General features: G+C 43.0%; 1 protein-coding gene across 2 annotated transcripts in view; it reads right to left on the bottom strand.

Moving 5' to 3' along the window:
* Positions 1-27,531, bottom strand: part of GSK3B (glycogen synthase kinase 3 beta) — a 131,111-nt gene that overhangs the window by 10,933 nt on the left and 92,647 nt on the right. The window contains exons 7-10 of one of the 2 annotated variants that reach the window (XM_027449648.3): positions 24,990-25,087; positions 14,974-15,069; positions 6,074-6,112; positions 3,510-3,696 (exon numbers count right to left, since the gene is read on the bottom strand). In XM_027449648.3, the coding sequence (XP_027305449.1) occupies positions 3,510-3,696; positions 6,074-6,112; positions 14,974-15,069; positions 24,990-25,087 (420 nt within the window). The remainder of the gene's footprint in view (positions 1-3,509; positions 3,697-6,073; positions 6,113-14,973; positions 15,070-24,989; positions 25,088-27,531) is intronic. The other variant, XM_027449649.3, reaches the window with a different exon arrangement.

Raw genomic sequence — 27,531 nt, 5'->3', positions numbered from 1 at the left:
GCCAATCCAGATGAGAAATAATCATCAAACTGAGTAGTGATCCAAAGTCATTTAAGAGTCAACTCTGGTTCACATCAGCTGGGGGAACACCTCTGGCTTTCTCCTGATCAAATTGTGCCATTTGCAGCCAGGGCGCATCTCCAATAAGGAGCTCCAATGAAAATGGCCAGTTTTACCAGAACTCTGGGTTACCTTCATTTCCCAAACACGATCCAATGCTTTGGGTTGGGAAATAACAATGCTGAAAAAGAGCACTGAGCTAAGTTTGGTATGTCAGTGCTCCCAGACTGCCTTGAAAAAATTAGTCTTATTTCATTTACTTTGTCACAATAACAAACTTTCCACGTTACTGAAGTTATTCCACTAGTTTCTCTTCAAACCAGAGGAGTGCTGGAATCAGCACAGGCTTCATATTCTTTTCTTCACTGCTCCCTGAGCATGCCCTGGGCAGAAATACTGTCTAAAAAAAAAAAATCAATCCAAAAAAAAAACCCTAGATGACACTCAAGTAGTCACACTAAGGATTTTTGGTCACATTGAAGCAGTACGGATAGAAATGAAATGTGTTTTTTTTGGTTTTGTTTTGTTTCTTAAACTTCAAAAGAAAGGTCACAAGCCAGCCCCGTTTTCTCTGATTAAAAACCCACTCTAGCATCAACTATTTGTCATCAAGAAGCAATTATAGCCATTCCTAAGTGCTGAATCACAGGCGAATTTTACAATTTTTAATGGCTAACACGGAGCAATGGTAACACTTGTGATCCAGCACAATCACTGACGTGTTGTAAGAAGTTTATTACAATGAAGTAATTTTACAGATTGCTTGAAAATCCAGCTTCTAAGAGAAAAAAAAATAATATTTTCTGTGCTTTCTGTCTTGCCGGTCTAAGAGTCACTGAACTGCAGTGCTGTGGCTACTAGAAATACTTCCTTGGACAAAAATAAATTTTTCAAACTCCGATTAGCACATAGCTTTTCTTTAAATACTAAGAAAAATGCACAGCCAAGACAGTAAGAATGATCAGATCAAGTTCTCTTCAGCAGCTCTCATCTACAAAGTAAAGTAAGCATCTACGTGCCCCAGAATACTGCTGGCAGCCAAAGACCATGATCTCTATCTTCCATAAACTCTCAAAGTGTTTTTTTTTCTAGATCAGCAGATTTAGTATGATGCCTGGCTTCTTTCTGAAAATCAGTTCATGACGGTAATGATCAGATCTATGTTATTTCCAACAGTTTTGCCTTCGAGCAGCTACCTCCTACTCCATGGGTTGCAGTCAACTGGCCATAGCCAAAGGAAACACTTCTTTTAAAATTTAATATCGTCTGTTGAAAATGAATGCTCTCCAAAACAAAAGGATGTCTTTCATTACTTTCTCAGTAACCACAGCTGACTTAACATGCGGTATCATCACATCTGATTTCCAGCGACCTGCTCTGTTTCCCAGATGTGATTCCTGCTCTGCATTAGCCACTTTGATGGGGTCTTTGCGTAGCCTGGCCGAGGACGTCACAGCGGTCACAGGAGGAGCAGAAGCCCCTCGAATACCTTGAGGTCAGACTCAGGACTGCTGCTACATAAGACTTATTACTGCGCACTTATTACTTACAAAGGTCTTAAAATCACTGAGCTAAGCTATTTATTTATACTTAAAATTCTGGTTAGCTTTTTTTGGCTGGTGACCTGCAACACAGCTCATGTGGAAGCGCATTAATGACCAGCCTCTGTCCTGGATTCTCTTTCCAGATGCTAAAACTGGTACCTGCCGATGACATAAACCTGCTTTTTTGAATCTTAAGGCCCTCACTCTGTTGGAAGCGATTTCTCTTGCCATTCCCATGAGTCACTGTGCAAAGGGAGAACACATCAGCTCGCTAGGATGGCAAATAAGGAGCTATAAATTTGCTTGAGGATTAGCTTACCCAGCAGCTCCCACTTTGCCTGGGGGAAACCAGGGACAAATTCCCAATATATACATTTATTTTTTCCCTGAGGATTTTTGAAGGACTGGCTACAGAGCCTTCCGAGCCTTTTTTAAATTCTTGTTTTAATTATGTTAAGATTGGGCCCATCTACTACATGAAGATAGAATTAATAATGAATACTTTTAGAAAGAACAAAGGCGAAGCTCTGTTGAGACACTGGGATCAAAACTATCTTTGTGACTGAATATGGCCTTGCAGTGGAAAGAAAACACAATTCATGAATACTTTCATGTGGAAATATCTGTAACAAGCCCCAGATTCTCAGCAACAGATGCAGTAGTCAGCACGGAGGCCAGAGACAGAAGCACAAGCTATTTTCACAGTACTAGCAACACCTGGGCGATGCTGTGAGGCTGCTGATGCTGTGGAGGCAGTCTGCTGACAACACTGGCTGCTCCAATGCTTTCTCCCCTCAAGTGCTAGTAAGGCCCTGGGTGCATTCATGACACCTAACGTCAAAATATTTTAAGGTTTTCAGGCTCTGGAAATGCCTTAGTATATTCAACAGATTTACCTTCTGCAAGGAAGCCATTCAAAACAAGCTAAAAGTTCACATTCGGGCAGGTTTCTGTTTGTTGGTTTGTTATTCTTTTAGATTAAAGGGCTCCACAGGTTCAAGCACAGGGCTCTGTTCCACATTTTGACAGATGGACATCACGTGCACCGAAGAGTTTGAAAAACTACACTGATGCTAACTGAGCCAAAAGGTGTTTTAGATTTCCAGCAGAAAACGCACACAGATCTGTTCTTGCTCAAAGGGTGAGAACTTGCAACTAATCACTTAACATTCAGAAAAATGCTGCAAAATTAATTACTAGTGTATTTGTATGCCATACTTCTCACATTCTCACCATACTTCTCACATTCTCTGTCTTGGCAGGCAAAACTGTACTATAGGGATATCAGTTTTGTATTTCCAATTTCCATGGAAAAAAATACATGAATGGTTTTAAAATTGTACAGTGGTATGGGATAAAAAAAAGTTGCCTGTCATTTCTGTAGTTACTAATTTACTGAGTCAATGTGATGCCAGATAAACCATATAGTACATAAAATCTGGATGGCAAGATCTCTGGATTTATCTCACATGCAGACCTAAAATGGGCTGCAACACTACAAACTTCCCTGCCAAACCTAATACCCATTACTCCTCGGCACAGGGAGGAGTAGCGTTTCAGGTACAAAGGAGCAGGAACATCTCCAAAATGATAAATTAATCTCCACAGTCCACTGACTGTGATATATCACGCAAACACATCGGACACTGAACTGCAAACGTAAACCTTCCTGATGCCTTTGGTCACCCGGACTAAATGTGAATCAGGATCTGAAAATCCCGTGACCCATTTCTACAAGTCCCTGTCCTCTCTTTCTGAAATGGACGGCTGGCCACACAATCAATAAATATCTTTAGTCCTACTTGGAGACTTTTATTTTTAACCTTTTGAAGGAGCAATGTCTGCACGACAAACATTTATCAGAGCTTCCTCCTAAAGCAGCGATCTTCAATGCTCACAGGCTACCTTGAGTGGTGAAATTGAAGAGTGCAGGTTTATCTCGCCCATTTGGTAACTTGACGTTTGGGTCCCGTAGTTCATCAAAGAAAGAGTGTGCACAGGCCTCCAGGGGAGTCAGGCGGGCAGTGGGGGTGTACTCCAACAGGCGGCTACATAGCGCAATTGCTTCTGGTGGAGTGCGGGGCCGGAAGACCTGGAAACAAAAAAAAAGAAAAAAGAAGCAAGGAGAAACGGGTTGTCTGGGTTTGTTTCTTTTTCTTCGCTGACCAGCAGCAAGCCCGAGCAATTAAACCTCTCATTGCCCAACGCGGTGGAACAAACTTGTGTTTGCACTAATCAACGTCCCTCCAGCGAGGATGGGAAAAATCCAGTTCCTGGGGTTGAGAAAGGGTTAATTGCAAAGCCTTGCGCTCGCTGGGGTGAAGGTGCAATGCCAGCAAGAGACTTCATGAGAGCGCACTCGGAAAAACAACTGGAAGAATGAAGGGGGGAACTCATTCAGAAATCAAGACAAACACACACGGGTGCTATCAGCCATGCACATGGGGTGGAGTGAAGGTGGGGAGAAGGGTTCAAATGAGCAGGAGTCACTGAATGTAGAAGTTGAATGGGGTCCCGCTACATTTAATTATTATTATTATTAATTATTTTTTTTTTTTTTTGGCTAGTGAATGAAGTCTTGCTAACATGGACTGTTGCAGGCAGCAGGTCAGATTGTTGCTATGGAGGCTGCTGTTCAACTTTGGAGAACAACAAGGAAAGCATGGGTGGGGTGCAGGAAACGTCTAGCTCCAATTTGCAAGTTGCTCCTTCCTTGACCTTATTCTGGCAAGGCATTCCCACAGATTTATTGGGATAATTCTTGCGTATTTGGTACACGTAAGGACAGCTGAAAGCCGTGTCAAGAGAACCAACTGCTACTCTACCAGATTTTTACCTGGCGTGACTACAAAACAGAGCTCACAGCAGTTCTTCGCTGTAGCTTTTTTAGAAAACCTTTCAGGAACAGTTCTACACAACCCTGATCACATCCCCATCTTCCTTTCCCCTTACCTCAAAAGCAAAATCTTGGTTAATTATGCACTTGACCTGGGCGGCCTCCTCAAGCACTCCTCTCTGGCTATGTTAGGGGTGATGCACAGGCTGGGGAAAAGGCAGCGGGGTGGGTGCAAGCATTAAGTGTGGGTGCCAGCATTTTCGGGTAAAAACTGAGCTAATCCCAAATGCTTTGGCACCAGGGCAGGCGGACCCAATCCACACAGCACCAAGGAGAAATAAATCAGCGTGTGACTGACTAACTAACTGCAGACTAGGATCTTGCACAGGCACTCGTAGGTAGCTGTAAACCGAAGCCACCTGTGCTCTAGAGAATGGGAATCGGACACAAGAAAAGTTCTCCAGGGACCAGAACTGCGTCCCCTGGGTGCTCGGGGGCACCTGGGTGGTTCCCAGAGCACGCTGTGCTCGCTCCTGTGGCTGGGAAGCCCAGCTCATGGAGTCAATGGGTGAAGGAGTGGAGGAGCAGAATTTATTTCTACTGCCAGGCAGTGGCACAGCAAGCCCAAAATGTTTAGTGAGAGACCCAGAGGGGCAAAAGGAAGGACTTCAGCTTAATGCTGACAAACTCTGCCAGCAGCAAAGGCTGCTCGGTGTCAAGGCCTGCTGCCTCCACGGCTGGGGTTACAGCCCGTGGTGTGCAGTGGAGGCAAGCACTACTCCCAGGTCACTGCTGACCAGAACAAAACGTAAGACTGTCTCCAATTAAAAAGCCAAAAAAGTCTTTTTTTTTTTTTTTTAAACCTTGTGGTGAGTAGAGTAAATGAGCGTGTCTTGAGGTAAAACCACAGAGCTGAAGTCTGCTGCTATTTGCCAGGAGGTAAAACGACTGAGGTCTCCCTCTTGTACCTCCTGGACGGTGTTTTATCAGGCTTGATTTACCACAGCTTGAAACTAAAGCGCTTCACCCTTAGCTGTGTTTCACCCTCAGGACAGTTCACTTAGCAGCCACCACACAGATTTAAAACAAAACAAAACAAAAAAATCCCCTACATCATTTTTTTTTTCTTCGTCTTCCTTAAGGCAAAGACGACAAGCCCCTGTCTTGAGCAAATTAGGGGGCAGGCAGAGCAACAAATCTGCCAGCTCTAAAAGGAGCCTCATTTGTCCACTCTTAAGCTCTTGATGTTAGAGCTGGTGAAACCCCAACAGCCGCTTCCTAAATCCTGCTGAGAAATGCTCTGCCTGCCTTTGGGTCAGCAACCTCGGGGCAGGCGGTTTCTGAGGGCTACCCTCACTGTTTCCGAATGAGGTAGGTGTAAAAAAAAAAATATTTCAAGTCCTCACACAGCTTCCTTTCCCCTGCAAAAAGTGGTGTTTAACACATGACATGAGTTACAGGTCTAAGCCTATCTCCTCTTTACCACCTTGTGTTAAAACAGTCACCTGGCTGCTGCCTCGGGGATGCTCTCTCAAACTCAAATATTCCGGTTCTAGCATTTTTTTCTCCTTTTATTTTATTTTATTTTTTAAGACTAGGCCTAGTAATTTGAAAAAACGTTTTAAGTACATACCCGTACTCCTGAGGTGAAATGTCCTGTTCCTGACGAGTCCTAAAGATGATAATGCAGTGAAATAATCCAAACAGGGGGAGTCAATCCAAAAGAGAATAGTCCAGCAAGGAAAAATATATCCAATATTATAAGAAATCCATGGTGTGGGGGACATAGAAAATGTTTATACAATTAGAAACTTTAAACATCAGTCTCCATAGCAGCAAGTCCAACTTCACCACAGTGTATGCCAAAAAATTGATTGTGCAATGGTGAGGCATAGTATAGAAACATTTCTCTATTCAATTTATGTTCCAATGCCAGTGCATGTACTAAAAAAATAAAATAAAAAAATCGAAATCAAAAGTCTTAACTTGAACTAAAAGGGTGATTGAAATTCCCATCATAAAGAATTTTCAGTCCTGGATACGAATGTCAGAATATGGGGCCAAATTTCTTTTGTCTCCAAAGGTGCATCCCACTCGTAAATCTGTCCCAGAGACACAATGCAAACTTTGTGGTTTTAGTTTTTCCAAAAAAATAAAAAAATAAAAAAAGCAAACCAAAAAAACAAAAACCAAAAAACCAAACCCCCTAGCAATTTATAATTGGTGCTGAAGAGAAAATAAAAACTCTGGGCTCTGGGCTTTCAAATTTGGATGCTTTAAATTTGCGTGAGCTACGAGTGCCTCAGGCCGCCGCGGATTATTCTCAGTTTTGGATTGACTTCCCCCACCACTGGGTTTTTGTTTGCTGCCGTGATCTCTTTAGGATTCTTCAGGAACTGGACAAACCATCTCAGGAGTGCGGGTATGGACCGAATTTCGTTCTATGGCGTTTTTTTTTTCCCCCTCCTACCGCCGCACCCTTTTGCTTAGGAAATTTGCCCTCAAATTTTGTCTCCCTCCCCGCCGCCCCCCAAGCTTTTGAATCCCGTCCTAAAAAAATAAAAGCAACCCCCCCTCTTCTTTTTTTTTTTTTTTTTAAGCTCTTCTGATCCGACACAGTTCCCAACCGGGAAGGCTGCCCAATTTGCCCACCGAGAACTACACCAGAGGCTGCCACCCTCCAGCGGGACACGAGCAGGGGACGGTCACAGGCTCCGCTTGGACGCGCCGCGGTGGGAGGACGGGTGGCAGGACTCCCCCGGGAGCTGTGAAGCCTCCCCACCCTGGACCCAGGCTGTGGTGAGAGCTTAAGGTCTGGGTAGTTCTCAGTGAGGGAATTGAGTTAAGCAAATAATCCGCGGATTATTATTATTTTATTATTTTTTTTTTTAGTCTGCGGACTAAAATTTAGTGCACGGACTAAAATCCGGCCCGTCAGAGCAAGGTCTGTCTCAGTCTAAGATACATCTGGGTGAAAGCAAAAGGAAAATAAAAAATTAAAAATTAAAAAAGGAAAGAAAAAAGGAGAAAGGAAACAAAAGGAAAAAAATATATATAAAAGCTAAGTGCACAAAGTAAAGTGTTTGGGCAGACTAACATTTAGTATGCAGACTAAATATGGCCGGGCAAAATGCACAGCAAGTCCACAAACAAAAACAAAAATAAAACACTGACAGGAACTTTTAAAGCAATCAAATACTACCCCACCGGCGCAGCAATTCATTTTTCTAAAATGAAACAAGACCTTTTGTAAGGCTATTTGTCCACAGGAGGGACCGAAGGCTCAAGTTTTCATTTTAAAAAATGAACCTGTTTTGGAGATAAACAAATGCAAAAGAAAGGCTTTACACACAGTATTACTCAAGGAAAATTTGCACTTGCATAACTCAAAACCTCTCGTTTCTGCAAAGCAAATGAAATTTCAGGCTGAGACCCAGGTCGCTGTTTTTCTTTCATGTTTTTTTGGATGAGTTACAAAAAAATCTCGGAATGATCATGTAAAATGGAAATGCTGACTCATCCAAAACCGCAGCTTTTGGTGCTTTTGTTTGTCTTGCCTCCAGGTTCCAGTGAGTCCACACCTCACCAAAAAGCTGGGGGACCAGTGCGAGTTCCTTCTTTGCTCAGGCATGCTGGCGATGCTCGAAGGCCAACAGCCCGTGACGGGCAGGCAGGGAGGCCAGGCACATCGCCTCTCTCCTTTCTATGTTACTCTGCAAATCAGTGTGAATTTTTCATGCAACTCCCTCTTTGTTTATTCCAGGATCTACCGCCATCCTCGACACCTCAAAAAGTGCTTGCCAAGCCCCTGGTGCACTCCTCGGCTCCCATCCCCAGATGACTTCAGTTTAGACGGAGCCTTTTGTGCGCTAGCAGAGCGAGCCGCATTTTGCCTTCCTGATTTGAAACGGTTCCTACCAGCGTAGTGGAGATCACACCCTTTCTGAATTTCAATTCCTCCCCCCCCCACACACACAAGCGCACACACACATCGTAAGACGGAAGAAAAAGGATGAGAAGCACGGGGTGCTCCCACTGCGCTCCACTCGCATCAGCATGCAGCCCTCGGAGAGAGCCACATGGGGCAAGAGCCGCGCATTGTTTTAGCAGAATGCCTGCTCTGACTTCCAGTTCATTGACTTGCCACGCACAACACGGAGCTCGTTTTCCTGCTCTCATTCAGCGCCACGGCTCCCCAATGTGACACCAAGGTGCTCTTCCAGCCAGCGCGCGCGGGAAGGCATCGCGGAGAGAGCAGAGAGGCTTATTAAAACGACATCTGGTGCCAACGCAGCGAGTCGGTGACACCACGGTTAAAAATTTCCTCAGCGGCCTCGGAGCCGTGCCCAGAACCACCCACACCCCCGATTTGAGGCTGACAGGCTGCGCACATCCCCTCGCCGTTTGTAAGCACATTTTGAAGGCACATGCCCCAGACTGGCAAGGAGGGCGGCCGAGCCTGGCTGGGAACGCTTCGAGATTAGGTAACGGGGAGAGCTCCTCCCTTCAGCAGGAGCTTGTGCTGCTTTGCGAGCCATCAGGGCCGTCAGATGTAGGATGCGACCATCGGGTCGACTCGTGAAATGCAGTCGCACAGGGCAATTGCCACAACTCGACGACACAGAGCAGTGCTTTGGTCGCGCAAGTTAAACGTGATGTGTCCCTAAACAGGAGGAGAGGGAAGAAACGCATCCAAGAGCGTCTGTACCGAGCTTCACCTGACTAGGAAACCCAAAGCTAACACTCGAGTGCTGCTCTAGGGACCAGTGTTAGCCCAAGACCTTGACAATTTCCAAAAGGGATTTCTGAAATACTCCATTTTGCTATTTTGCTATTTTTTAAAACTACGTGATACAAATGAAGATTAAACAAGTCCACCAAAGACGCACCGATTTGGGGATTCACCTTAAAATATACATGTATATAACCTCCCCAACTGCCTCCTCCAATTGAATCCCTGCGTTTTGTCCTTAAAAGCGTCTCAAAAATAGCAAATGCCTTAGTAGTCAAAAATGCCTGTCAGATGGCACTTCCGCAGGCGGGGAAGCAAAGACAGAAGGGTTAAGTGGCTTACAAACGAGCCAACTCAGAACTGGGAACAGCACCAAAAACCTGTCTCCGAAGCTCCTTCGCCTTGAGACCACACACTTCTCACTGGGCTACTTCCACCGAGGGCCTGGCAAACCCAGAACCCACCAGCATTTATCACCCCGGGCACGCTCTGCTCCTACCAGGCTCTACGGGAGGGCAGCACAAAGCAAAGTGGAACAAGACGGCTCCCCCTTTCCCATAGAAAACCCCAAAAACCCCCCTCTGGGAAGGCTCCCGGCCTCAGCGGGGCAGCCACCACGAGCAGCTTAGACAGACACGCTGCAACGGGACAGCAACCCGCCAAGAGAAAAACAGAACTGGGCTCTTCAGAAGGAAGCAAGGGTATGGTTTCGCAGCAGGCAATCACCTCCAGTTCACATGGAAAAGATGGATCTGCCCTTTCCTGGCCATGCTGTTCTCTTGTCCCAGCACGTGCAGCTGGGTCTGAATGATCAGTCAGGTAGGAAAAGTGATCTAGATCCCGAATACTTTTTATCTTTCCCCCCCTCAAGAGGTTTTTGGTATTATATAAACAGGAATGCAGAAGACAGGCATCAAGAATACACAGGTGGGAACTGGAAAGCAAACCTCGCTTCATGCCGAACTTAAGCTAATTATGAAATTGCACCCAAAGAAACATCCAGCCTCCCTTACACCTTCGGGTCTTTACAAAAGGTGAGACCCCAGTCTCAGAAGAGTTTGCAACTTCAATTGAAATGCAAGTCCACTAACAAGATTTCTCACAGGAGACTCTTCATTTTTCATTTTCTTTTGTCATCAGTTATAATTAGGAGTGACAACACGAGCCATTTATCCATCTCACTGTTTGGTATTCCTCCTTGCATCTCCAGTATGAGCAGTCACTTGGAAGCATGACAAGCAAAACAATCTGCTTCAAAACCAGACAAGAACCAGGAGAGCAGGAGTAGGACAGGATGAGGACATGAGGCTGATTCTGGAGAGTGGAAAAAAACTGTCATGAGGGAGAGCAGACTCTTTATGGCCCATCCAACAGCGAGGACAAGGCAATAGGACGGCCTGCTGCAAATCCAGAAACACTCAACAAGCAGTGAGTAGTATGGTAAAATGTATACAAAGACAGAAAGACACAAAATACTCGGTCTGAAATGTTTACCCAGTATTTTATAATATTAGCAATTCATAATGTAGGTAGAAAAATGGATCATAAACTCAACGTCCAAAGCTACTCTATAATACAACACAACTGTGTTTCTGTACAACTTTGAACTGGCCAGTTGCTTCATAAAAGGGTCAGAAAGAATACAAACCAGACCCCTAAAATTTCATCTTAGACACTGTTTTCTTCTGCAACACTATTTTGGCTTGAAGACATGGACAGAAGAGCATGCCTAATGGTATAAATCACAAAAAAATAAGCGCTTACGAAGTCAGAAGGGGCCCTGCCTTAATCTGCTGTGACTTTATTGTGATGGGAAGGTCTGTGGTGGAAGGAAGCCCTCCTATATTCATCCAGAATATTCACGTCACCATACTGCCTGTTACTGGCAGACAGGTGGAAATATCCTTGGAAGGAAAAAAGATGTAAAAGTGGCCTCAAGTACATAATTCGATTATTTACTACAGCGTTACTCAAACGAGATCCTTTACCAGCTGGAGGTGGGAATGTGGTAGGACAGCCATCACAGGCAGGCATGTTTCATATTTCTGGAAATAATCACAGAAGAGTCTTTGTTTTTCATAACCCAAAGGGCCTGGGACATGAAGGTAGCATCTGATTAATGCCAGGATAAAGGCCAGCTGTACCAGGGCCATGGCAAGCAATGCCAGCCTAACACAAGCTTATGAAGCACGCATTTATACCTTTCTTCAGCCACTCCACTGCCCCTGGCCTCCTTCAAAAAGGCCAAAAGATTGAGAGAAAACTAACAAAAGCTGAACTTCAACAACCCTGTGACATACAATCTTGCATTTGATCTCAGATTTTCTTTTGGGCTTTCCGGTCACGCAATTATGAAGTGTGGATGAAGCTTAGACAGAAGAAGATAAATGAGGATAAAGATTAGTAGCAGAGATCAGACTGTGCGCTTTCAACAACAAGGCTCACAGAGCCGAGGTAGATGAAACACACGGAAGGGAAGTTCTGATCTTGTAAAAACAGCAGCAGCAAAGTCTCCAGAAAGGGAAAGAAACTTTCATTTGATGAGCTGATACATCTGAAAAAAATGGACAAGTTTTCTGACCCATGCCACACCAGAAGACATGGTGTAGCCTGGCCATTTTCCTCCCCAGTTGTATCATTTGGTCAAATAAAAGATATCACCACTCCTGCAAAGCCTTGCTTCGCTTATAATTTAATGCCCTGTACTCTTGGAAAAAGGCAGACAAGCAGTAGGATGCACCTCCATGAATACAAACTGTCCTACATTAAGAAAAAACAAAAGGAGGTTTGGACAAAAAGAACAGCTACGTTACTAAATTAAATACTCCTGTATTCAGAAGAGGAACCCCTACACCCTTACCCCCACCCCAAAAGAACTAAAATGCCCCACATTTATCCTTTTGGATAGGGGGAGCAGTGGGAAGGAAGAGAAGTCCTGTGTTAGAAGAAAGATTCAATAGCTTGCTGGAAAGTTCAGATTTTCTTTTCTTTTGCTGGCTAGGGACACAGTAAACTCCAGTCATCTTCAGCACCATGCACACAACTGGTAGAAAAACATGCATGAGCTCGGACAACATAGGATTGTATTGGAAAGAGGGGCTTTACGTATTTTATACTCAGAGATTAAGGCTCTCAAAGTTACAAAAGCATTTGAATCCTAAATTGTCAGACTGAAAAAACAGGCTCTGTAATCTCAAGTTATTGATGCAGCAGAAAAATATTTTTTAAAATATTATAATTAAAAATATTTTTAAAAAAAGCTTGGAGGCTATCTCATTTTACAACACTAGCCATCATTCTTCCCCATCCAGTAGATAACAGCCAAGTGAGCAGATCCCAACACTACAATGATCCTCAGAAGGAAGACAGGTCTAAGCCTGTCAGAAACATGCAGAGAGCAGACCTTCAACAGGTCCATCCAACACAAGTCCTCATCAGAGAATTTCAGTTGCAACCTATACGTACTACAGCATCCAAAGGAAATTCTTAATTGCAACCTACACATACTTTTGCAGACCAAAGAAAGCTCCCTGAACCATACCAAAACAACAAGGGGAATGCCCTTGTCTCAAAGAGTTTATACCAGGGAGTGATTATATTTTTACTCAAGCCTGCTGCCTGGAAGCTTTTCCACACAGAAACTTACTGCTGAGTCCTTTGGTCCTAACTAGTCCACAAAAATAACAGCCTTATCACTCCTGCAGCCTTTGGCAGCTCTTTAGCTTAGATGACAAAGCTTTGTGGTTTTGAGGCTGAAACTGCCCAAGTCCTGCTTGCAGCTAGCTGTGGCACTCTACTTACACACGGTTATAACAAAAGCCATTTGCACTTTCCCCTTTTCTGTGTCATTCCTCTTCTGCTCATTAGACTGCATCTCTACAATCATAGTTCAGAAGTACTTCTCTTCTAGTCGCTGCTCACAATTCTAACATCGAGAAACTCCAGAGGATGTGCACGTCCACTTCTGTGCCATCAGATGTTGTTCCGACACAACTGGGTAAGGAGGAACAAGCCGAAGCATTGCTGCCACTTGCTGAAATCTTTCACGGCTCAACACCAAAATGGTGAGAGGAAAGGATCTTTAGAAGTAAGAGAGGATGAGCATCACTGACAACACTATGTTGGATGATCCATTTTAGTAATTTAGCATATGGACAACAAGAAAAGTACAGATCTCATCGATGAAGCATCATGCCATCCGATTGTAGTAGACTGCTTTAAGTGCTGTTGTACACGCAGGTGATGTCAGGAAGAAGGTGTAGAATGAATCAAGAGTGAGAAGCTATGTTGCAAGTCCAGCTCTCCAGAAGTAATTGTGCCCTAATGTGGAACACAGATTTGATCTCCTCACAAACAAGCTCCTCTCAATTCTTTCTAATTGGCTTAGTTTCACCTGCGATCCCTTAGAAGGTCCAAACAACTATTCATTTATAACGTATATAAATAGAAAGGACTCTCAGTTTTTTCTTGAAGCTTACATTTGCTAAAGATCTCTGTTGTGACCATCAAGTGCAGATAATTCTTAAGACTATTCAGGCAGAAGATGAGTTGCACAGCTAGATTAAATGCTCAACTCTACCTATATATACTGCAGTAAATCTCAGCACCCCTGTTCCATTGCGTATTGGTTTAACCCTTCAAATACACAACACCTTCACTGCAGAAATTTGGAAGCAACCTTAGAATTCCTTGCTCTAAGGCTTCGGGGCTTATCCTTGGGACTTTTACCATGGTGCAATTTGAAGCAGAAGAGACCAACTCCCAAGGATTTCATTTCCCTTATTTTTTTCTTGTTAATGTAAGATATTAAAAAGCACTGATGGATTTACTGGCCTCTCATTCTATTATAAACCACTTAATCAACCCACCGAAACTAGGTTATAGAAATACTAACCAGGGATTACTGGGGAAAAGGAGAATTATAGTGGTGCACAACACACTGGAGAGAGAATCTATCACAAAAATAGTGACTTACAGTACCTGGCTTGGTACATACCTTGGTACGTACTGAGACTATACTGCGATTGTATCAGCCATTTCTCAGTCAGCAAACAGAAAATCTTAACAACCAGGTTTCAGTTGCTTACGACTTGACTTCTAACTTATACTACAACCTAGAGGCTAATTAAATGATCAGTTTTTACCCTTTCCCAAACCAAACACCCATCATTTGTCCATGGGGAAGATAGCTTAACTACGTGGCCATGTATTTACTGTAATGCTAGCGGTTTCTGCTTTGATCATGGAGGTTATAATATTGTCACTATTACTGCAATAGCCCTTCCTTTTGGAGGCTAGAGAGCAAAAACAGTCATCAGTAACTCCATGAAAAAAGCACCGCTCTCAAGAGCACACCTATAGGAGCACAAATATAGCGTTTTTGAGAGAACCAGTTAAGAAACTGACTGTCAACCTTCACTGTCAGATTATGTAGCAGCATTACAGAAGTGTCACACATCAGCGGAACGCTTCCTCATTTCTAAGTGACTTTCATGCACATCAGGAGTCATAGCAGGACAGGATTTAGATATATTGCAATCCACTACTCACACACACACACCATTGTTTAAAAAATGCCTGTAGGCAACCTCAAAAAAAAAAACCCACAACCAATATATATCACAATACACTGCTTCAACACCTCCTTTATCCTTACCTAAATCAGGAGTTATTGGGTCCCCAGAACAGTTAAAGGCACCTAGTTTAGACTGAAAGCCACAGACACTGAACAATCAAGCTTAACTTCTCCAACTTTTAGTTTCAGCCCACATGTTGTTATTATCCAATTTGTATAGACTCACCTTAGTCCATGGATGTGCCTTAATCTGAGGGAATTTGAATTCAGTATAGTTTGGATTCATTTCTCTAATTTGCTCCCTTGTAGGCGTTCCCAGAACCTAGGAAGGAAAGAAGAAAGGGTAAGTTATTTATGCTTGAGATTCATGAAGATCTTGAAGAGTCCAGTATAACCTCTTACACAGTGAGAAAACTAAACTGAAGGCAGTCTGTACAACTAGTAAATTCATACAGCGTTGAGAACAGAATAACCAAACTTTCAGCTGGAAGGGACCTCCTCTCCTGATTCCACCTGGTCCGAGCCCCCTGCTCAAGCAGGGTCAGATACAGCAGGCTGCCCAGGACCACGTCCTGTTGGGTTTTGAGTGAGATCGATGTGATCCCCCCAGACCTTCTCTGCGCCAGGCTGGACAGCCCCATCTCTCATGACTTCTTATCAAACAACACAAGATCTAGTCTAATTGCCTGTGACCCTTGCTCCAATATAAGTCTCTTGGTGGCAATTCATTCGTGCCCCAAAGCCCAGTGTCAAATAATTTAATTCTCTTCTAGACGTTTTCACAAAATTCAAGGTTTTTTTCTCAAACTCGGTGATATTTCAATGGGGAATAGAGTTTACTGTAATTTTAATGTTATAAAACAGTACTGCTGCACTTATTCAGAGATTGCAGCTCACCGCATGTGGCTGATTAAGGATCAGACCAGTAACACAAAACGCATTTTAAGTCAGGAACAACAGCCGTCTGAGGAGCTTAAAAGACAAGCCAATTACTGCTTACAGGAGCTGAAGTTTCCTTCTTTTCTCATTAGAAATGTTTTTATTTTTGTTTTTTCTCCCGTAGTTCAATGCAAAAGATGAACTTAGTTTAAACCTAGCTGGAAACATCTACAACGTATGCTTCCTGTTTCCTTTCATGGACTTGTATTCCTCATTCCCAGAATGTGCCACAACGTTCTTTGTGCGTGCAAATTCGTCATTGTATGAGGAATAATACACAGTCACACACCTCACTCTGGGGCTGGATAGATCCTGAAGGAATCCTGGAAATCCCAGGACAATGCAGTGTTAGCGTGTTACCATTACTAACCCTAAGAGAACATTCAGTTCTACCTCCATAAAAGAGCTGCAACAAATTATTGGAACAATCTTTCAAATAAACAGCAGGTAAAAGAGGAAATAACCCCCCACGACTTGTTCAGGCAATTAATTGCTTCTTGGACAATAGAAATAGCTGACAAGTCACGTGAAAGAAGGATCACACAACACCTGCCTCCTGAGCCTAACCGGGATTTAAATCCCACCACCTCTACAAGCCAAGGGTTGTGCCCAAAATTGACATGAGGATTTTTCTGTGTGCATCTGAAAATGCCTCTTACGCTTTCACCTCCCCACCCCGTCAAAAAAAAAAATATTTAATAGCATTCCTAAAAATTATAACTACAATTACAGGCAAGAATTACATTTGTATCTAGCCAAAATTCAGGAATTTGGCTCGGTTCCCCAGGCTGCTCAGAACGAGAGCCTACACAGTGCCAGCATCCTCAAGTAAAGACTGTTTATAGTATGGGAGAGATTTCGGATTAGGTATGTAAGGACAGCTTCATGGGAGGACCCAAGGACAACGCCCAGCCACACATTTCACAAAAAGCCACATCTGTAACTGCAAATGGTGGGAGGGAGCAACTCCCTGAGCTCCAGCCCCGGTGACAAGGATAGTGAAGCATTTAATCAACAGTGCTTAAGGTCTCATGGAAGATTAGAAAAGGTATTGAAGAGGGATAACGCCATATGAAAGAAGGGAAAGCCTGACCTTTTGGTTATACAGCCCCTGACACACAAAATAACTGTACAAAAGGAGAAGTGGCTTACGTTAACTACCCAGTGTATTTACTTTGTTTTCTCTAGGTTGCAGAGCCACGCCACTGGTGTCTGGGTGCTTTTGATTTATGCTGCGAGTAGGCAGATTAAGGCAGAAAACGAAGGGGAAAGTACACAGGAAGAAAAAATGGCAGCTTTTAGGACTGTCAAATTCAAATCACAATCCAGAAAAAAAAAAAAAAAAAAAAGAAAGCAGGATGAATGAAGTGATAACCTACAAAACTGTACTGGCAACTTGATGTGTCTGGAAGAGGCCCTGTAGCAAAGGATGGAAACACCCCTGCAGCCTAGAAGATGGTTTGCTGCACAGTTTTTAAATCATGCCTTACTGATTTACACCATGCTTTAGGTACATCAGGAATACAACTGAGTAACCTTGACGAGTAGTAGCAATCATTTATGTTATCACAAAACTGGGTAACTTTTTTTTTTTTCTTTTAAGTCATGCATATGACTTATTTCTGTTTGAAATGCAAAGGAGAAGCATAAATTACTTGGTAGTTTTTTTGGCAGAATTACTCTGTGAAACAACTGCTCCTGCTACACCAGCTCTGCAAATCCTGTGGAGCAGATGTTCCTTGCAGAGAGGTTTCACAGAACACGGAGGTTTTAAGGGACCTCTACAAGTCATCTGGTCCAACCCCCTCCTCGTGCAGTGACCGTCAGCAAGAGCCAGTTGCTCAGGGCTGTGTCCTGGCAGCTTTTGAAGATCTCCAAGGATGCAGACACCACAGCCTCTCTGGTTGCTCCACTATTTGTCCACACCCTCACGATAAAACTATTTTCTTGCGTTCAGACTGAATTTCACGTGTCCAGTTCGTGCCCACTGCCTCTCGTCCTGGCACTGGGCACCAGTGAGAAGAGCCTGGCTCCAGCTTCTTTGCACCCTCTCTTCAGGTCTTGCCTACATCAAAGAGCTTTTAAGAAATATTGAGACCAATACTTAATTATTCAGGTCTATGCAGATTTGCACATGCTATTCTACTTCTGCTTCTTGGGGACAGTCTCATGAAAGGTGGTATTTTCAAAGAGAAGGATGTTTTTTTTGACTGTACCTAGAATTTGAATCAATGAACGGGGACTACGCAAGACTTGTAAGAAGAGATCTTGCAAGTGAAGGCAACAGGCCAGCAGCCAAATGCTGTGACTCTTCATCCCCAATAGCTACCATCATCTCTTAAATAAAAATACACAGAAAAAGAAACTATCCAATAGGAGTAACCAAGGAATACACTTGTTGACAAGGCAGATGCTGCTTTAATTCTCTCAGGTCAGAAATTGAACACCGGAGCTTTTACAAGTATCTGCTGGAAAGCTATTCCTTGACATTCACGTGTAATAGATGAAGAACCCTAAATACTTTTTCTTCCAACAATAGGGTTCATGAAGATAGCAGAATGGCGTATATGTTAAGCTATATAGCTTAAGGTATGTACCTTAAGCAAATAAAGAAGAAAATCTATAACCACATCTCTAACAAACACCATCAAGAAAATTCTGTATCTGAAGTTAAGTCCTGAATTTGATGATAAATAGCAGAATGATCTTCATTTTATGCACTTGCAACTGAATGTGCACAGAAGGATGAATAATATTCAGCTCCAAAGGATGCCTTAGTTACACCCCAGTACTGAAGATAGAGGCTGTCCACACCTGGCTTCACTGCACAAAAATGTGCAGGGTTATTTGAGACCAAAACCACACTGTTGCAACACATGAAGAGGAGGAAAACGTAAGTTTTGCACAAACCCCAGCAAAATAAAAGCCTTTTCTGACGTTGTTGCTGCTAAACATTTGCCAAAAATATTAAAATCAGTTAAATGCATAGGCAGGAGGAGACTCTGGCTGCTGAGAACTGAAGTGAACTCGAGAGGGAAGAAGATGGTTATTTAATTCAGAAAGCCACAGTTACAGTGGTACGGTGCCCTCCCTGTGAAAACTCTGCAATCTTACAAGCAAATGTCCTCCAGAAAATCTGGGGTGTGTGGTTTACCAGATGGCATAATTAATACTTCTGTGAGCATGTCTGCACCTCTTCAGAAAGTCGTTAGGGGTATGCCAAATTGTTCCTTAAATTCACGGGGCTGGAATCTCAAGCAGCAAACACAGGTCAGAGAAATAATGCTTCAAGAGGTCTACGGGAAAAAATAAACTTGCACGTTTTATACACGCAGTCTTTCAAAAGCATGCTCTTGTCAAAGAAAAAGGAAAGCCAACTAAATATAGAGATTTCTTCTATTCACAAACTCAAGAACAGCCACACAACAGGAATAGGAAGAAGCCCATTGTCACTGCTGACATGAGTATAATTGTTCATCAACTTTTCATACCGCCTGCCAGCGAGCACTGCAAGTGTGGAATAGCAGCACTAGGCACAAGAACAGCCAAGTTGTGATGTGCTGCGGGGTGGAAAATGCCAGAAGACTTCCTTGATGGGAGAGAAAAAGATGAAAGCCCGCGGCAGCGTCGCGCTGACGGACGGTCCCAGTGCCACACATTCGCTCAGCGCAGGACCACGTTTGATAACAAGAAGCCTCCTCTCTGACTGCTTGCTCTCCTGGAAGAGACAGCTCCACTCTCCCCATTAACTACTGCGAGTGAATTTATTTTATTTCAAAAACTGAGCCCAAAATAGTACCTTGACATTTGAGTGTGAGCCATATATTATAATTGCAGTCTATACTTAGCGTTCGGCTCAGTAAAACTGTCAGAGACCAAAAAGTTACACATGGCTAGGATTCCTGATACTATTGAGCTTGTCTTTTAAGACATTTTTTTCCCCTAGCCTTCTTCCTAGCTATGGGAAGATGGTTTTAGTATTCTTTGGTGCAAGGAATAATTACATAGTCCAGAGGAACTGAGAAAACAACCCCAAACCAAAAAACCCACAACCCTTTCCTACAATTGCAAGCTAGTCAATGCATCTCACACTCGAGATTGCAGCACAGACAGGGAAAAAGTGTTTCTGGGAAAGACAACGAAAAGGAGATTAGCAGATGTTGTCCTCCCAGTGCGCCAGGGCTGCTCAGATGAGTATTGCTGTTTCTTTCTTCCGACAAAGATTTTTTTCCCCCCCATTTTTTGAGGGGAGTAGGGGGGAAGGAACTAAACAGACCCTTCCAGAAGGTAAGTATGCATGTAAATATTTATCTTAGAAAACCACGATGTTTCAGAAATTCCCTTTTGCAAGGGAACCACAGAATAATCACATTCTGAGGGAGCCGTGGTAGAAGATGGGTCAGTTGAGGGGGTTACCCCGGACGGTTTTCCTCTGATGGTTTCAACGCTCTGCAGCGCTGCGGGTGGGTGTGGGAAGGATGAGGAATTCCCCCGTCCGAGCTTGCAGGGCAGGCACCACGGCTGCATTCCTTGCTGTGAGCACAATGTCAGGGAATTAGGTAGCAGACCTCACCGACAGCATCTCCAAAAATCCCCTCGTGCAGGCTGAGACCTCTTCTTTTGAGCTGCATTGAGCAATATCCTGATTGCGTGGTAGATGCGGCAACTGCAACCATCCTGGGCTGCTGGAAGGAGCAGTTTCACCTCTCCAGCAGTGAAGGGACCGCTGCTCTCTCAGGCGTGGCGTTTGCTCCGACGTAATTTCTTCACCTGACCAGTGATGAAGCCTGAAGTGCTGCTGTGCCTGCTTCAGGAACTAGCGCATTTCTGAAGGAGATGTGACTTGAAAGCCAGTAGGGGCGTGAATTACAACAGAAAGATCGGGTTACCCACTTGAGATATTCCTAGCGGTGGGATAACCTAACATTTAGAGTAGCCAGCAAGAGCTAAAAATACTAAGGAAGAGTCACCATCCAAGATAAAACCTTGGAAAAAGCACATCATGTAATTTCTCTCCTGTAATGGTGAAAGTACTCAAGAAGAATGTGCTGAGATTAATTATTTCTTCAGACCGAGCTCCGAGACAGTATTTCCCCCTATCAAATATCCTTTTGTCAGGGGTAAGTGGTCAAATATCTCCTTCTCCCAGCCAGACTAAGAACATCTGGAAAGACTGAAGAACTACTACAGAAACAAGGAAGGAAAGAAAGAAGTATTACTATGGAAAGACTGAAGACTAAAGAAATATGAACAAGAGAGAAAGAAGCTAAAAATAAGGACTGAGGGGATGTCATCGGTGCCACGTGAGACAGGAGGACTTGTTTAACGTGGTGGCATTTCCAAGTCATTCTCCAGTCTCATGCAGGAGCTTCATATCCAGATGTAGCATCCAACTGATGTATTGCGCAACGAACTCTGAATAATCGCAGTTGAGTAAGCAAGTGAGAAATTCATCTTGGCCTGAAGCATGCTACAAGACTGATTGCTGCCCTTCGTCATTCTGAGCTGATAGGAACCAGCAGAAAAGTTTCTAAGCTGACCTCTTCCAGGGGATTCAAGTCAATTTAATGGATCGAAGTCAGATGCATTTCCAAACGTGTGGATAACTATTTTTACTCTAGCCCTTTTGGGGAACTGAAAATACTCCATTTTCTCTGCCCCTCAATGTCAGACATACATACCAAGGAAGCCATTTGAAAGTGAAGCTCCAAGACAGTCACAGGATAACAAGAAGCACTGCTCCCAACCTGAAACTCTGTAGAAAGTTCGTGGCTGTTCTAGCATCACTGAATGGTTTGGGTTGGAAAGGACAACAAAGATCACCCAGTTCCAATCTCCCCACCATGGGCAGGGACACCTCCCACCAGATCAGGTTGCCCAAAGCCTGGCCTTGAACACCTCCAGGGATGGGGCATCCACAGCTTCTCTGGGCAACCTGTTCCACTGCCTCAATACCCTCAGAATAAACTTTTTTTTTTTTTTTCCAAATATCCTCCATTTCAAGCCATTACTGCTTGTCCTATCACTACACTCACCCATAAAGAGTCCCTTGTCATCTTTACTGTAGGTCCCGTTAAGGTACTGGAAGTACCCTGGTACTGGCCTCCTTGGAGCCTTGTCTTCTCCAGGCCAAACAACCTTGTCTGTCTTCATCAGAGAGGTGCTCCAGCCCTCAGATCACCCCGGTGGCCCTCCCCTGGACTTGCTCCAACAGCTCCATGTCCTTCGTGTGCTGGGTCCCCGCACGTGAGCGCAGGGCTCCAGATGGGGTCCCAGGAGAGACCCCCTACAACTGGTGGATCCCATAGCTCTGCTTCTCCTACAGCATTACAACGAGTCTGTCTTACAATGTAAGCTTTAAATAATATGTCATCAAATGGAAGTGGTGGATGCCATCCATAAAAAAAAATAAAAATTAAATGAACCCTATTCTAAATGAAATCCTAAATAACCTCATGTTTCCCATTTTATTGGCTGCGCTACCCCCAAGTACAATTCTCTCTGTATTCTCACCTCAGCCTTTTGCCAGTGCTTTTATGAATAGCTGATACAAAAATTCACAACACGAGATGTGGTACAGGGGCATTGAAAAACAGTTCCCTTAGGCAGTTTACATTCATTTTCCCTCCTATTGTTGCCTTGAGAATCTGTGTTTTCTCTGTAACAAATATATGGGCAGAAAATTATTCATGGCATCCACCCATTCTAATTTACATTTTCCATTGTATTTTATTTAAGGATGCAGTGAACACCCTTTTTTATAACTTCGACTTCAAGATTTACTGCGTTTGTTCTCTCAGACTTTCCTAAAACATATTCTCTGAACAGTAACCTTTTAATTGAAGAGGCTGGGCTTCCTATAAAATTGAGTTATTCCTATATTAATTTCTGTGTGCAGAGGGGGTACGTGTCTAAGAGGAGAGGAGGCCTCCCCCCCAAAAAAAAACATAGGACTGTGATGATCATGCAGAAACACCCTTTCCACATTTAAAGAAATCCAGTAATCTGTTCTTTATCCAAGGTGAAAATCATCACATCAAGCTATGATTTACTGAAGATCAAGCCTTTACAGCAGATACTCCTCTGGCATCATGCAGCATGACACTAGTCTGCCAGTACTATATATTCAGCTATGAATTGGACTCAGTCTTTGTGGGTCCCTTCCAACTCGGGATACTCTATGAATTGGTCAATAAAAATTACTACAATTTATGGTAGCAGTGTTTAAAGAAACTGTAGGCGGTACACAGACCGACAGCAATTTTATTCAAGCATTCCTTTGCTTCAATACAACTTCACCCAAGTGTAAATGAAGCAGAATCATCGCAATCAGAGCACGTACATGCTATGAAATTATTAGTTTACAGATGTTTTCCTCCAATATCGCGGAACTGAAAACGTCCAGCTAATGAAAGCTGCTTCTAGTAAACTTCAAACAAACCACAATCTCTGCTTGGCAAACATCCTCAATAATGAGAGGACATCTATTTCCTAATTATTGTACTTGGATATTGTTTAAGTCAAAGCAATGCCAGAGCACTACGGTTGTGCTGATAAGGCCTCCCTATTCTCAGATTTCTAACCAAGCCGTGAAGGACTTACAGGACTTCCACCGTGACATAAACAGTAGTTTTCACAAAAAACTCATTAGATGTAGTTTCTTGCGAATGCAGACATGAATTAATTAAACCAAACAGAACTTTTTGCAAACTTCTGATGGCAAGCAGCACAGTTTATTGTACAAATTCCTCAGGAACTCTAGCACTCTGAAGTGTTTAGAGGGAGCGATTTACTTCTCACAAAAGCCGTGCAATGGAAAGCACTGCACCGCTCCAAGCTCCTCAAGAGGAGAAAATTCTCGCTTGTGTCATCATCAGTACTGCTTGTGACAGCAACTTAATTTTTCCACGGATGTTTCCCATGTAAACTGACCCAACGTGATCTTACTGAGCTTGAGATACACTAGGCAGAACGACAATAATAAGAAACCGAGGAAGTCTTAGGAGAAGGAGGTGCAGGAAGCCTCTGGAGGAAAGGAATCGACTGGATGACTTCCAGCACTACAGACATAAAACCACTACAGTATTAACTCAGTTTACACAGTCAAATGCTGGAGGAGACATGACAAGAGCCTAGAAAGGTCAGGACATAGCTGACTGAGAGCAGAGAGCAGGCCACAGAAACACTGGGCCTCACCAGCTCACAATCTTCATGCAGCAGGATGACAACTTGGAGCTGGCTGGAAGCAGATGTTGTGTTAAGACAGGGACAAAGACACCAGCAACACACAGATTTTACAGTTCTTCTAGGGAATAATCGATACAAGGAGGAAGCTGACACAAACATGTATGTATCAAGGTAGCTGTTAAGTGGCAAAACCAAGAAGGAAGTCCTCTTAGTACAGTCCCCGTCTGGTGATGAAATAAAGCCAAAAAGCACACGCATTCATCTTATCCTTTGTAATGCTCCCATTTTTACTAAGCGCACGGTACAGATGCACTGCAGGTGTTGAATGAGGAGGGTTACATCAGGGAAGAGAAAAGAGCATTTCAAAGGTACCGAAGCTGAATTGGATAGATGCTGGGAAGTCAGGCACCAATCTTTTAAGCTATGAATTATTTTCTCCATGCCTCTAATTTGAGAATCACAGAATATTCACAGCTTACCAAATGAAATCAATCAAGATGTGTTTGAACTTCAGCGATACATAAATGTTACGTATTTTGAAATATTAGGTCTTTTTCACTTCAAAAATGAGATTTTTCAGATGGAGGGTGTTTTCTCTACATTTAATTAGGTCCCAATTCTCCAGCTGCAAAAAGCAGTGCACGTTTTCACCCCTTACCTCAACGAACTGGTAGGAAGGAGGAAGAGAAGATGGCTACATATGTGAAGAATCTGGCACAAAGAAATTTAATAACACTGCTTGCAAAGCCAAGTACTAACTGCGTGCAACAAAGAAAAAAGAGCCAGATTCTTAAAGAATGAGAATCACACATGCATAAATATTGGCTCAGTCTGTAAGCACCATTTCCAAGCACACTGAAAGTGCAATCCTTTAACAGGACAAAACCCTATGTAATTAAAAGACAATGCATCATTACACAGGATTGCAAGAGGGACAAATAAAGATCATCAAGTTCTCAAAAACACTAGAAGTGTTTTCAGTCATGGTTTACACACAACTCATTGTACAATGGTGACTGAAAATATATGTTGCCAAGCTCGTAACAATGAACATTTTCATACTGATTCCAAGGGAGTTGGGGAAAAAAAAACAACAAAACACTTCAAATTCCATACCTTGATTATTTCCACCAACTGATCCACACCACTGTCACCTGGAAAGATTGGTTGTCCTAGTAACAGTTCAGCCAATACACAGCCTGCTGACCACACATCTGAAAAGGGGGAAAAAAGCAGAGGACAAGGGAAGGCATCAGTAAAAGGTATGTATTGAGACATTTATAGATGTATATATTTATATATAAAACCACAGAAATTTTAAGCAACTGAATTTATCGCTTGCCAGGTTTCATACTGCATAAACATAGCAAAAAAACAAGAACATTCCTCTCCTAAAGGTACATCTAGGAAACAAAAGATATGTGGCATAAAGCAATAGGAGGGCAGGTATTCTGGAAGTCAAACAATGAGACAATGTGAAACAGAAAATAATGTTGAACACCGCATATCTTGACATTAAAACTTATACACATAGGAAAAAGAACAGTATATTTGCCACGGGAAAATTAGGAACTTCCCCAAGCCCTGTGTTGTTCTTAAATCACAATGATCACAAACTACCTCTAGTTATCATCTGCAACAACAGCTGATGTTTTTGCTGTTTCTGAATGTTGAATAGATTAATTTTTCATCCACATACCGAAAGCATATATACATTAGCAGACAAGCCAGTACTGCAAATATTACTAGCAGTATGTAGTACGTAATAATTTAGACAGCCTCAGAGTCGCATCAAGACCTAATCTTTATCCCAACTCCATTTGCAAACTTGGCTGAACAATGGTGCTGCAAGACATAGGTCAACAGCATCTGTAGAAGATGCCATAAATTCATTTTCATACGTAAACCAAAACCCACATCTAGTCACTAGCAGCTGCTCCTCAGTGTAAGACAATCTTCATCATCTATTACAGGTGTATTTGTATATAGAAGCAAGACAATTCAATACCACAAACGTAACTTAAGAATGCACCTATATGCACTACAGAATTTAACTTTTTTTTTCCTCCAAAACAGTCTTTCTAAACAAAAACTTAACTAAGCAGCTTCATTGAACACTTGACAGAAGATATTTGTGAGAATTCCTCCCATGCTTCTTCGAGCTCTTGCCTACTCTTATAAGAGAATCTTCCTCCAGCAACCAGCAGTACCACCACCACAACTCAAAACCCAGAGAATTGCCCCATCCCTAGAAGTGCTCAAGGCCAGGCTGGATGGGGCTTTGGGCAACCTGGGCTGGTGGGAGGTGTCCCTGCCATGGCAGGGGGTTGGAACTGGATGGGCTTTAAAGTCCCTTCCAACCCAAACCAGTCTGTGATTCTATGAATTTACCTTCTGAGATGTTTTCCAGCTGGAGATATTCCATGCTGAAGATCCTTACTCCCCACGTGTATTTAAATAACACCACTGGAAGCAGGATACATGCAGCACACAACTCTTTAGCTACAACTGACACCTGATAGTCCTCTAACAGTCGACTATTTGTCATAACCACTAGAGACAGATACAACAATAAAAACATCAGGAATTCAAGATTGATGACAATAACTGGGAAGTGAGAACAGACTTTTCCTTCCCATGCCCATATTAAAAAGAGAGAGGGGGATAATGTAGAAGTATTTTCCCTCTTCTTGAGCATGCAGTTCAATCATAACACATGGTAGACAAAAAAATTACTGCAGCTTTCAACATAATGCCTCTCCAAGTCAAATTGGTGGACTGTCACATAATGCCTTAGTATAAACCTTGCACCGGTGCTTACCCTAAAAAGTAATGAACTGACAGTGCAAACGGCAATTGGAACTAATCACAAGTTTACGTCAAATTTCAACAAGCAAACAAACCACACGCTTTGTGAGCTTTTAGCAATATTTAGTAGAAGCTGATGGACACCAAGGTGCCAAGATCTCTTTTGGGCAAAGGCATCACATAAAGAATAATTAATTGCATCTGACTGCTCAGCAGCTGCTGCTAACTCCAGCCAATACATACAACCAAAGGATGATGAGAAAAATCCCTTTTTATGTCACATACCAAGAGCCAGTCAAATATGTGGCGGGGTTTCTAGGAACTTACACAACAGTTCAACAGATAACAGATTTCTTCAGAAGCAGCGAAGAAACAGATTAAATGTATTAAGCTGGGCACTGTAACTTCACAGGCCATATAAAAGCACCTTAAGGGGGTTTGAGAAAGCAGAGTCCTTCATGTGAATACATAAAGCAAGTGGTAGCTCAAAGCTATAATCATTATTGACTGTGCCAACACTTATTCTGGACTGAGAAAGCAACAATATATGGGAAGGAAAAGACAGAACATGCACAAAACCAAGGCTGATATTTGAGTAAGTCAGCACTCAGAACTCAGTTCCTTTTAAAATCTGGAAACTAAGTTAGCTTCTTTTTTTTCCCCAAATTGGACTGTGGCTTTGTAAAACTGTTTCTAAATAACCTGGCTGGCTTCTCTGTGAAATTGGCTTTGTGCTGTTTTATCCCTTCCCGGGCTCCCTTCTCCCTCCTCCCTCCTCCCCCAGCCAATTTCAGACCAGTCTGAAAGGCAGAGGTCTTGAATCTATTTCAGAAGTTTTGTAAAAACCAGA

This window comes from Anas platyrhynchos, chromosome 1, assembly GCF_047663525.1.
Source record: "Anas platyrhynchos isolate ZD024472 breed Pekin duck chromosome 1, IASCAAS_PekinDuck_T2T, whole genome shotgun sequence".
Lineage (NCBI taxonomy): Eukaryota > Metazoa > Chordata > Aves > Anseriformes > Anatidae > Anas > Anas platyrhynchos.
Note: the sequence above shows the minus strand (reverse complement) of the source record. Positions and strands in the feature narration are given on the sequence as shown.